The sequence below is a fragment of the Nomascus leucogenys genome, chromosome 18, assembly GCF_006542625.1.
Source record: "Nomascus leucogenys isolate Asia chromosome 18, Asia_NLE_v1, whole genome shotgun sequence".
NCBI classification, from domain to species: domain Eukaryota; kingdom Metazoa; phylum Chordata; class Mammalia; order Primates; family Hylobatidae; genus Nomascus; species Nomascus leucogenys.
This window is the reverse complement of record NC_044398.1, coordinates 19,985,492-19,998,189: the sequence shown is the minus strand read 5'-3', so window position 1 is coordinate 19,998,189 and position 12,698 is coordinate 19,985,492. Positions and strand designations below refer to the sequence as shown.

General features: G+C 43.3%; 1 protein-coding gene across 1 annotated transcript in view; it reads right to left on the bottom strand.

The window, feature by feature from the left end:
* The window catches only part of LOC100585797 (core histone macro-H2A.2), a 61,069-nt gene that overhangs the window by 35,267 nt on the left and 13,104 nt on the right, over positions 1 to 12,698 (bottom strand). Inside the window, exon 2 of the mRNA XM_030798302.1 lies at positions 2,415 to 2,645. Coding sequence (XP_030654162.1) covers positions 2,415 to 2,586 — 172 coding nt within the window. The 5' untranslated portion in view covers positions 2,587 to 2,645. The remainder of the gene's footprint in view (positions 1 to 2,414; positions 2,646 to 12,698) is intronic.

Here is a 12,698-nt window from a genome sequence, read left to right as displayed (position 1 = left end):
GGCAGTGTAGGGCAGCAAAACTGCGCGGCTCGAGGTCGAGGGCCTGAGGGAGTCCTAGTTCCCCATCTGGAAGCTGTGGGATCTTGGAGTTACTCAGTGTCTTCCAGTCCCAGTGGGTGACACACACCTAACAGGTTGTTCTAAAGCTTCATAAACTCTTCTCAAAGTCTGTTCTCTCCCTCCCTCAGCTAGGAGGTTTTCCCATCAGATTCCTTGGCCTCACTCCAGATCCAGTGAATCAGACCCTTTGAAAGTGTATCCAGGAACTTGCATTTTATTTTTTATTTTTATTTTTGTATTATTATTTTTTTTTTAGTAGAGACGGGGTTTCACCATGTTAGCTAGGATGGTCTCCATCTCCTGACCTCATGATCCGCCTGCCTCGGCCTCCCAAGTGCTGGGATTACAGGCGTGAGCCACCGCGCCTGGCCTTTATTTTTTGAGACGGAGTCTCGCTTTGTCACCTAGGCTGGAGTGCAGTGGTGTGATCTCAGCTCACTGCAACCTCCAACTCCTGGGTTCAAGTGATTCTCCTGCCTCAGCCTCCCAAGTAGCTGGGATTACCAGCCTGTCACAGTCTAGCGCCTGCTGCCCTGCCCCCATTTCATCTCTCACTCCTCCCATTTCCAAGCTCTGCTCTTGGCACATTAGAAAGGGCCACACACTCTTTTAAACTTGGAGTCTTCCCCCTTACTCCCTACCTCCCTTACTATCTTCCTGTAGTTTACCTGCCCTCCTCCCCCCATCTGAATCTGGCTGACTCCCTTCCTCACCTGGCTGCCCATCAGAATCATTTGGGGGAGCTTTTAATAATCCAGTAGCTGCCACCACGCCTGGCTAATTTTTGTATTTTTAGTAGAGATGGGGTGTCACCATATTGGCCAGGCTGGTCTCGAACTCCTGACCTCAGGTGATCCACCCACCTCAGCTTCCCAAAGTGCTGGGATTACAGGTGTGAGCCACCGTGCCTGGCGGGAACTTGCATTTTAAACAAGCATTCCCCACATCTTTTGGCTTGAGGTTAAAAGACTGGCTACAATCTTGCTATTCAACATGTGGTCCCTGGACCAGCAGCATCAGTATCACCTGGGAGTTTGAGGAATGGAGTCTCAGGTGCCATCCTGCCCTTGTCAACAAGATCCCTGCATGACCCTACTTTGAAAAGCACTGCTTTTCAGAGCCCTCCAGCTCTCCCCAACCTCCTAAAGGAGGGAAGGACTTTTAGCTCAGGAGCAAGGCTTTCATTTCATAAGAGGAAGGCTCACGACGCAGAGGTCTGCCTGATGGAAGCTCTGGGGGGAGGACATTTCCATGCACGGATCAAGGAAAACCTTTCACCAATAAATGTTGGTTGGTGAGCGATGGGGACTAAGAGGGCAGGGCAGGACTGAGCATCAAAAGAGGAAAAACCAGCAGAAAAGAGGAATCTGGGGACAGAAGAGAGGACCAGCCCTGCCACAGCCCAGAGGATTTCATGCAGTGAGGCTTGCCTCCCCAGTGTTAGACTGTCTGGGGAGGTTTGCTTTTTAATCTGGCAGAATTTCCAAGGAACTTAACCTTGGTGTCTAGGGAATTTGTTAACCTTGGGCAAAGTCAGAGACATTGTTGCTCGTGGCTATTACCCAACAAGGGACTAAATCACACTTATTGTATATATATATTTATATATTTTATTTGTAAATATTTCTGAAAAGCACCCCTGATATTGTAAAGTTTGGTTTCTATTTAACTATGACATAAGAGAACAACAACAAAAAAGCTAAAGAGAAAGTTACTAAGATAAAGAACACACACAGCAAAATCTCATCTTTCAGTAAAAAAATTAACTTTAACAACAAATACGTGAAACTATTTTCTGTGCACCCCTATTAGACGAGAATCACCTCAGCGAAGGAGAGCAAAATTACAATATTACATCGGCTTCATGGCAGCACCCGAAAGATGCTTTTAATGATCAGATAAATGTTATTTATGGACACTGAGTCCCAGTTTAAATATATCAGGAAAACTAATGTTTAATGAGCAATTTGATGTAAAAAGACTCCCTTTTACAAAATGAGTATCAAATCCCCCATTCTCCCTGCAGTTTATTTTCTTCAGGAGCTTATTTATATATTGCATTCGCTTAAAGCAAGACACATCTTTTGCAGGACTCGTCTAGGAGGGCCACTTACTTGATTGTGGGTTCTCTGCCTTCCATGCTGATCACCTGTCCTTCCTATACCCTCTTCTCTCCCCTAAAGTCTGCAGAAGTTGATTTTAGCCAAGCAGGCCAGTTGCAACCCTGTCACCACCCACAGTAGCCTTGAGCCAGCCAAAAGGCAATTTGGAGCATCCCTCCCCAGCCTGCGAGGGGGACCCAGGGGAGGGTGGGGACCTGGGAGCAGGCAGTCTCCTTTGCGTATCCTCATTACCTGCCAGGTACTCAATGACTGCCGCCATGTAGACAGGGGCACCCACGCTGATCCGGTACTTGAACGTCCCTTTCTTCAGATAACGCATCAGCCTCCCCACTGGAAAGATGACACCTGCCCTGGCTGAACGGGACAGCTTGGACATTTTCTTCTTCCCGCTCCGGCCCGACATCTTGCTTCAGTTTCCCTCTCAGCTTGCTGACACAGTGGCCTCCTGGCACTAACACAATGCTGAAAAGGAAAAAAGGAAAGAAGACAGAGTTGAGGAAGGGTAGTTGGCAAACATCTTGGGCACAGTGGCATGGCCCTTGGGCACCACTGTGGCACCTCTTACTGTCCTGGGGAGGCGGCTGAAACCTGGCTGCTACTGCAGGTGCAGGAGGCATGGAGTCAGGCATGGGGTCTCTGAAGGGCATGGGCAAGCCCACCCACAAACATCCCTCCCCCACCAGGGCAGCCTGACCTCAAGAGGAAAGGCCACAGAAAACTGTCACTGAATAGGGAGGTCTCGGTCCTGTGGTCAGCTGAACAATGATCCCCAAAGATGTCCATTTCCTCATCCCCAGAATCTGTGACTGTTATCTTATATGACAGAGACTTTGCAGATGGGATTAAGCTAAGGGTCTTGAGATGGGGAGGTTATCTTGGATTATCTGGGTGGGGCTAACGTAATTGCCTTAGAAGACAGAGGCAGGGGGTCAGAGTGGGCAGTAAGAGATGTGATAACAGAAGGAAAAGGATTTTCCCCTCAAAGCCATCAGAAGGAATTAGTCCTGCTGATACCTTGACTTTAGCCCAGTAAGGCTAATTTTGGACTTCCGACCCCTGAACTATAAGAGAATAAATTTGTATTGTTTTAAACGCTAAGTTTGGGGTAATTTGTTCCAGCAACAACAAGAAAACTAATACAATTCCTCTTGGCTTATATGACTTTGCCCGTTATAATGGTTAGTGTATTAGTCTGTTCTCACACTACTAATAAAGATGTCTCCGAGACTGGGTAATTTATAAAGAAAAAGAGGTTTAATGCACTCACAGTTCCACGTGGCTGGGGAGGCCTCACAATCATAGTGGAAGGTGAAAGGCACGTCTTATATGGCAGTAGACAAGACAGAATGAGAACCAAGCGAAAGGGGTTTCCTCTTATAAAACCATCAGATCTCGTGAGACTTATTCACTACCATGAGAATGGTATGGGGGAACCACCCCCATGATTCTATTATCTCCCACCAGGTCCCTCCCACAACACGTGGGAATTACGGGAGCTACAATTCAAGATGAGATTTGGGTGGGGACACAGCCAAACCATATCCGTTAGGTTTGACAGACATAACTGAGAGCTGATGTGTATTTTTTAGACACTTTTCTAAATCCTGCAATAATGTAGCACTCTTAGAAATGGAAACAGGCCAGAAGAGGCAGTTTTACTGAATATGTGTGGTATGCAAACATAGCAAATGAAAAGCCATAATGCGGCCTGAGCGTCTGTTCCTTGGAATGAGGAATCCAGGTTGATTTTGGGGAGAAACTTCACAGGCAGCACAAAGAGGTGAATTCAGCACCAGGAACTAAGAGAGAAATATTTACTGTTGCTTAAGGAAGCTATCTTTCGTGTGAAGATAAAATAATCACATATTCCTGAACACAGTCTTTGTAAGCCCACCCACAATCTAGAAAATTGTAGTAGATCTTGGGTAGGCTTGGTCTGCTGGTTGACAGAGTATTGTAACCGACAAATGGAATATAATCTTCAGTAAGTAAAAGCAAATTACAAGGGACAAACGGTCAGGAGCAAAGAAAAGGAAAATGACATTTTCTAGGAAATGTGTTAATATATCAAAGCTCTCTTCCCCAAGGTCAATGGCGTTCTCAGGGGCCGTTTCCTCTGGAGATGCAAAATGGGAAAGTCAGGAACAAATTGAAATTGGTTCTATCCCTTGATCCTGGTTAGGTCATCATACCAACAGGCAAGATGCCAAAGGAAAGGAGGGCCCAAGAAAGTCGCTAAATATATGACAGAAGAAGATACTAAATGAATGCTTGGCTAATATGAAATAGATACAAAAGTGGGATTTACTTAATCTAGGTGAAAGAGTGAACAGATTTCAATTTTCTAAAGCATCTGATAACTCCATTATGACCAAGGAGACTATATTAAAAGCTCTGAAATTAGCAACAAAGCCCTTTCTCAACTCTCACCTGTCCCCGAAGTGAATGATTCAAGTTTGGGGCATTTTAGTATATACTTCATATACATTATTTAAAATGCTCATACGTACTTACTACTCCCCTATTTTATACTTTATATGTAGTTTTGCCACCAAAGGATGTAGCTATTCATCAGTGAGGTACAAGCAAAGATGAGAGAAGTGCCTTAGACTATTATCTCTTTGACCGCAAGGCCCAGGGTCAGGCAATGTTGCCATGTTGTTTTATCATGTTGTTTCCTCATCTGGAAGAAACAAGATCTCCCACATTTGCTGTGCTGCTGCTATCTGTGGCTGCTCACTCTCATAAATCCACTTGTAGGGGTTTTCTCTTTGAGGAAGCAAGCGACTATGTGTTAGGTAAATGTATGGAGGGCCTGCTGTTAGTCAGCACTGTCACAGGAAAGAGGGGAAACAGACAGCATTGCTAAGTGGTCCCTGTCCTCACATAGCACGTGTTTGCTAGCTGGGTTGTGGTGCTCTAAATGGAGGTGGCTCTTGCTATAGTGGAAGGAGCCCAGGACTGTGGAACAGAAAGTCCTGGACATAGCGCCACTTCTACATAACTACAGTAATGCACCCTACAACAACCGCACATATGACGCTGGTCCCATAAGATCATAACGGAGCTGAAAAATTCCTATGATCTAGTGACATCTTTTTGTTGTTGTTGTTGTTGTTGTTGTTGCTGTTGTTGTTTGGGAAGGAGTCTTGCTCTGTCGCCCAGGCTGGAGTGCAGTGGTGCAATCTCAGCTCATTGCAGCTTCTGCCTCCCGGGCTCAAACGATTCTCCTGCCTCAGCCTCCCAAGTAGCTGGGACTATCGGCGTGCACCACTACGCCTGGCTAATTTTTGTATTTTTGGTAGAGATGAGGTTTCACCATGTTGGCCAGGCTGGTCTCAAACTCCTGACCTCAAGTGATCCATCCTCCTCAGCCTCCCAAAGTGGTGGGATTACAGGTGTGAGCCACCACACCCGGCCAACCTAGTGACATCCTACGGCGTAGCACAATGCCTTACTCATGTGTTTGTGGTGACGCTGACGTAAACACACCTACTGTGCTGCCAGTCATATAAAAGTCGAGCACATATAATTATGTATAGTATATAATACTTGATAACAAATGACTATGTTACTGGTACTCCTTCTACTTATTAAAAACAAAGTTAACTGTAAACCAGCCTTAAACGGGTTCTTCAGGAGGTATTCCAGAAGGAGGCATTATTATTACAGATGACAGCTCCGTGCGTGTTATTGTCCCTGAAGACTTTCCAGTGGACAAGATGTGAAGGTGGAAGACAGTGTTATTGATGACCCTGACTCTGTGTAGGCCTAGGCTAATGTGTATGTGTCTTTTTTTTTAACAAAAGTTTAAAAAGTTAAAAAAATTTTAATAGAAAAATGCTTATAGAGTAAGGCTATAAAGAAGGAAAATACATGTAGCTGTACAATGTATTTGTGTTTTAAGCTAAGTGTTATTACAAAAGTCAAAAAGTTTAAAAAGTTTAAAAAGTTTATAAAGTAAAAAAAATTACAGTAAGCTAAGGTTAATTTATTATTGGAAAATTTATTATTGGATAAGGTTAATCTATTATTAAGGAAAATATTCTCTTTTAAATGTAGTGTAGCTTACATGTACGGTATGAAGTCTACAGTAGTGTACAATAATGTACTGGGCCTTCACATTCACTCACCACTGACTGACTCACTCACTCACCCAGAGTACTTCTAGTCCTGCAAACTCTATTCATGGCAAGTGCCCTACACATGTGTACTGCTGTTTACATTTTATACTGTATTTTACTGTCCTTTTCTAAGTTTAGAGACACAAAAACTTACCACTGTGTTACCATTGCCTGCAGTATTCAGTATGGTAACATGTTGAGCAGGTTTGTAGCCTAGAAGCAACAGATCATAGGATTATAGCCTAGGTGTGCAGGAGGCTGTACCATCTAGATTTGTGAAGTCCATTCTATGCTGTTTGCACAATGACAAAATCACCTAACGATGCATTTCTCAGAATGTACCCCTTTCGTTAAGTGATGCATGACTGTAGTTATGTGAGCTTCATATGTTATTTGTTTGGACCTCAGTGGCCTCATCTGTAAAACAGGGCAGGTGGCTAACATCCTTACAGTTGTTCTGCTCTTAAACATCCTGATTTTTCTGAAAGGCACTTTTCAATGATTTTGGTAGAGAAGCTTAGGCTCTTTAAGCAGTCGGTTCTAAAGACTTAAGAGCCTACGCAGGCTCATAAAGGTGCATTAGTGACTCTCCTAAGCCAATTATGTGCTTTTCTCAGTTAATGGTAAGTGGGATTGGAGGATGATTAGTAAGTCTGGTTGTCAAGAAAACCACCCGAAAAGCCCATCACAGGGTGGACGTGCTCTGTGAATATGGTGTGTGCTGGCTGGTCTTAATCTCTCCCTACCATGCTTCCACCAGAGAATGCTACATGAAGTACAAACACCACAAGGCCAGGGACACCCCCTGTGTGCACACAACACACACATGCATGCACGCGCACACACATGCATACACGCACGCGCTCACACACACATGCATGCACACACACACGTGCGCACAGACACACACACACACACTTTCCTCAAAACAGCCAGAGAATGACTAGGTGTGCAGGATAAAGCCATTTAGGGACTTTCCTACTATTAGCCACCAAGAGAAGTCACAAATTGCCCTAAAAATTGAACTTAGGACTAGGAGTATAAGAAAAGCAAGTTACTTTAGGGGACGGATGCCTAAAACACTCATGAAGAGGCAAGGTGCGGTGGCTCATGCCTGTAATCCCTACGTTTAGAGAGGCTAAGGTGGGTGGATCACCTGAGGTCAGGAGTTTGAGCCTGGCCAACATGATGAAACCCCAACTCTACTAAAAATACAAAATATTAGCCGGGCGTGGTGGCGGGTGCCCGTAATCCCAGCTACTCTGGAGGCTGAGGCAAAAGAGTCACTTGAACCCGGGAGGTGGAGGTTGCAGTAAGCCGAGATTGTACCACTGCACTCCTGCCTGGGCAACAACAGCGAAACTCCATCTCAAAAACAAACAAACAAACAAACAAAACCCAACACTCATGAAGATAAAATAGCCAAGTAAGGAAAATCAAAGTAGGAACAAGTAGAGAAACATACCACCTGCACATTGTAAAAAAGAACCTAAATGTAAGAATCATCCCGAACATGGTACTTTATGACAAGGTTTTCTCTCTGTGGCTTCCAGACTTCCCTCTAAGTGACGGCCTTAGAGGGAATTCCCCTGGGTGGGGGATGCACCTCCATCTGAAGTCTAAGTGTGAGACGGATTGACTTACACATGTATTTTAAGCAGGACTGGAGAGTTCTCTATGCCTGCCAAACCCATCTTTTCAGGTCTTGTGTGGAATTTAAGCAGCCAGGCACCTATCTCCCAGGCCCTCCTGGGGACTCAGGGCTGTGAGGTCCCCGCACACGGACAGTAAGAATTAGAGCACATCCAGGAATCCCTAGGGGAAGCAAGGAGGGGCTGATGGAGCTGACATGTTACATCTATCAGAGCCCACCGACGGCAGGAAGTGCTGAGCCTCTGGGGCCACTCGAGAAGACCCTGCTTTCTAAAGACCACCTCTCCCCAAAGCCTGTGCTGGATTATGCCTGGAGTTATGATAAATTATAACTCTGAACTTCCTTCTTTCCCAGGCCACCCTTTCCTCCAACTCTATTCCGTCTTGGGAAGTCAGGAGTCAAAAACTTGAATGGGTTTTTATCCACATCCTGGTAATTGGAGTCTTGGTGTAGGCCTACTGTCTAAAAAGAACCACTGCAAGGTGAAAATTTGTTTCCTTCAGGCTAATACTTAAATGTAAACATTTAAGTATTAGCCTGAAGGAAACAATTTCTGCTCTAAGACAATTCCACTCTGATTAGGCAAAGCTTAAGGACTACGATACACTAAGTTTACATGTCTGGAGAGTGAATATGGCTGGACGCACCTCTTGGTGTCCTCAGAGACACCGTGTGGGCAATCCCTGGAGACCATGCGGCTCTGTTCAGGTGGCCCCATCTTCCCAGACACACGTGGGATATAGAGGAAACCAGACAAACCCTGGATCTGCAATGTACCTGTCCTTTCATAGCAGAAAGACCAAGGTATACAGTCTTATAATTTTTAGTAGAGTGGATCAGAGCATTTCAAGCATGTTAACGGTGAGAAACAGGGAGGTAAAACTCCAGACTCAGAGAAGAAGAGGGAGAATGTAGGGCTCCTGGCTGGTTCCCCCCAACCCCCAGGAGCACAGCAAGTGGAAGCACATCATTGGTCTTGTGTGTGCTGGGGAAGAGGGCGTATTCAGACTCTGTTGTTTCAGGATTTATTTCTAGGTTTGGCTTTTAAGCCCATAACAACACCGACAGGTTAGATTTTATATATAACACCGGGTAAATATGAAGTTGCAGCATTGACTCAGACACAGGCAATAAACTCACACCAGACTATTCAAAGAACTACCGTATTTCACTGATTTTATGATGCACTTTTATTTTTTAACATTTTACTGTCTCTAGAAGTTGGTATGCCTCTTGCAATCGATACCATCATAGATTCAATGTAAGACAGTATTTATGGAGCATTTATTATTGAACAAGAAACTACATTAGATGTTGTTAAATTTATATGACCCTTGTCCTCCAATATTTTCCAGTGAAGTTGCCTGACAGACCAAAATGAAGTTTCAAATAGATGTCAGAGCTATGGTTCCCAAACTGTGCACCAGGGTACACTGGGGCAATCAACAAACCCACAGAAGCACTGCAGGAAGGTTTAAGCTTTCCCTTGAATACAGCCATAGTTGGCCTCTGTGAGACCCCACCACTACCAGCTCCCGATGGTTCAGTTTCAACAGTAGGGTGCACTATGTTCCTTTAGATGATGCCATTTTTTTCTTGCAAAGCTGGGTTTTTGGCTGTTGCTGTGATTAAAAGCAAGTGTTGGGTGAAAGTCAATACAGAACAGAAAATGAGGGTGGCAGTGTCCAATCTGACTCCAAGGTCTGGGTACCTGTGCAGTGCCCAACAGCTGTACACATCCTATTTGTAATTCATTGTGGTTATTTAAGAACAGAATAAGAATACTTTTTCCTTTTAATTCATGTGTATTATTTTCCCAAATGGCTAGTACAATGTTAGAACATGAAAACTTATTAAGTTGTTTGGGCTCAACACTTCATAAATGGAACAGGCAGGCATTTCCTCTGCCCTAGTGGTATCAAAAACATGCTGGAGACATTAAGAACTCTGAGAAAGTGAGGGAATTTCTATGCTGGGGCCCACCACCAACAAGCTTAAACCTATACTTCTGACTTGCTCAAGGTTACTCTAAAGCAAGGAAAACAAGAAAGTTAAAGAAATTATTTAAATATTTTGAGTTTATCTTTAAATCTGAGGAATATTTGCACAAAGTAAAAAAAAAAAAACAGCAAAAAGGAACCAAAATGTATAAAATGAAGAGCAACAGTTTCTCACTCATTGGTCTCATTGAGAGAGACCAATACAGGTGACAAGGGATAATTTCAGTTCTGGTGGCTACCTCCAAAACTCTCATGCTTATACCTCCACTTCTTGATGTATTTTCATTTTTAGACAGTCTCTACCTGTGCCGAAGAAGGATGAGGCCTTAACCCACCTTCCTCCTCCCTTTTCATTTGTTGACAGTTATTTTTTCAGTTTTATTTCCCCACTGATTGCCTTGGAAACTTGAAGTAATACTGTACACTCCAATCTCTGTTTCTGACTTCATCAACTTTGGGGATTATCTCTCATGTCATCATCATATGAGATGAGGATATGAGCGCCCTAATCTTTCCCTGGTCCTCTCCTCCCTACATCACCTCCCTAAGCTCTACCTCTGTCTTCTATACTTGCTATTGTCTTAGTTCATAACATAGATATTTTATTCTATAATCACAATAAAATCATTCACATTTTGACCCTAGATTTATTTTAAAAGTTAAACTCCATTTACATGGTTAAGACTTTCTAAATATTGTTCCCTGCAGAACTGAGTATAGCGCTCATCACATTTGTAAATATTTTCTGCAGAATCAAGTGTGATGCTAGCATCACAGTTTCTTCTCTGTGGTCCAGCATCGGAATCCTTGAGTCCTCATGTCAAGAAGAATTTTTCTTTTTTTTTTTCTGAAAACCTGATGTTCAAAACCATTCCACATTTTCCGTGGCTTCACATTTGGACCATGTCTTTCTTGTATAGCTCCTCTCTAACCCTGAATTTATTAATTATAGTTGATTCTCAATATGTGGGGTAGTTATGTTCTATAAAGTAGTCAGAAACACAGAATTAGCAAAAACTGAAAAACTGCGCTTAGGGGAAATACAGGGTTAGGCTCCTACAAGTCTCTGGTCACAACATTTCATCAACTAATCAATACTTCATCTTGTTTTATGTATGTTTGTGTTCAAAGACACCTTGTTTAATAGATATTGTTGACTCATTAACATTGAGCTTCCAGCCGACAGCACTGTAACACGTGCCTGAAGGAAGCTTGCACATCATGGCCTTCTTGCACTTAGGAATGCTAGACATCATTTCAGCACTACACCTTGGGGCCATTCTAAACAGCAAAATCACCAACAAAAAGCACAAACATGTGAAAAACACGGCACTAAATAGGGCATGGAAAGGGCACTTGATTGCAGTGTGAGCTGAAACAAGAAGGCAGTCACCTGGTGCAACCTCAGCTGGGAAGGTGTGCTTGTGGCGACTAAGATGTTTTGCTGCTCTGTGTACATGCGTGCTTTAGAATGACAATGAAAGTGCCGCAAGTATTGATTTGGGGGCTCCAAATACATTTTAGCATGTAGGCAAATTCACAAATATAGGATCCACAAATAGGAACGTGGACTGTATTTTTCTGTGTTGACAAAAGATGTTCCTTTACCATGTCCTCAAAATCACTCAGCTTCTCAATCACATTGTTCTTTGTAGAGACCCTGTTTTTCCCAGAGAACCCTTTGCAGAGGGGTTATTTTCAAAGCCCTCTGACCTCCAGCTCCAGTTTGGAATGGAGTTGTTTTAGCCAGCGGTCTTCCTGGGACTGGTCTTTCTGGGACCTATCTTCTCTGTTCATCCTTGGCCCTATGACTTCCTCTTTCTTGGTTTTCTCCCTTGTTTTGTTAGTATCCACCTGACGTAACTCTTCAGAAACAGGACAGGGAAGTAAACTTTGTTTTCTTTCTTTCTTTTTTTGAGACAGTCTTGCTCTGTCACCCAGGCTGGAGTGCAGTAGTATAATCATGGCTCACTGCAGCTTTGACCTCCTGGGCTCAAGCAATCCTCTACCTCAGCCTCCTGAATAGCTAGGACTATAGGTGTACACCACATCCAGCTAACTTTTTTGTAGAGATGGGGGTCTCACTATGTTGCCCAGGCTGGTCTTGAACTCCTGGCCTCAAGTGATCCCCCTGCCTGTGAACTCTTGGCTTCAAGTGATCCTCCCATCTCAGCCTCCCAAAGTGCTGGCATTAAAGGCATAAGCCACCACATCTGGCCTAAACTTTGTTTTCTTACAGAAGCAGAACTATCTTACTTGAAAGATCTTTAGGTTATCATTTAGTAGAGTATTATCATTTTTAGTGTCAAAATCATTTTGCTTCAATATTTTGAAGTCATTGAACTCTGCTCAGCATTTGGCAATAAGTTGGTTCAACCTGAAAACTTAGACTTTTATAACATGGAATTTTTTTTTCTATTATGTCTTTGATTATCCCTCCCCCCTCGACCCGCTGCCAATTTCTTTATTTCTCCCAATACCCCCTTTCTTTGTCTCTTACTGAGATTCCTGTAAACCAGGTAATGGATCTCCTAGATTAATAGTCCAAGTCTCTTATCTTTTTTCTTCTATTTTTTCTTCAGTCTTTATCTAATTTTGGTAATCATATTTTTAATTTCCAAGAGCTCTTTTTGTTCTCAGATTATTCCTTTTTTATAGCATCCTGTACTTTTATGAATGCACCATGTCTTCAAATCTTTCTGAAACTAATTAGAATGTGTTAAATTTATCTTCTGTC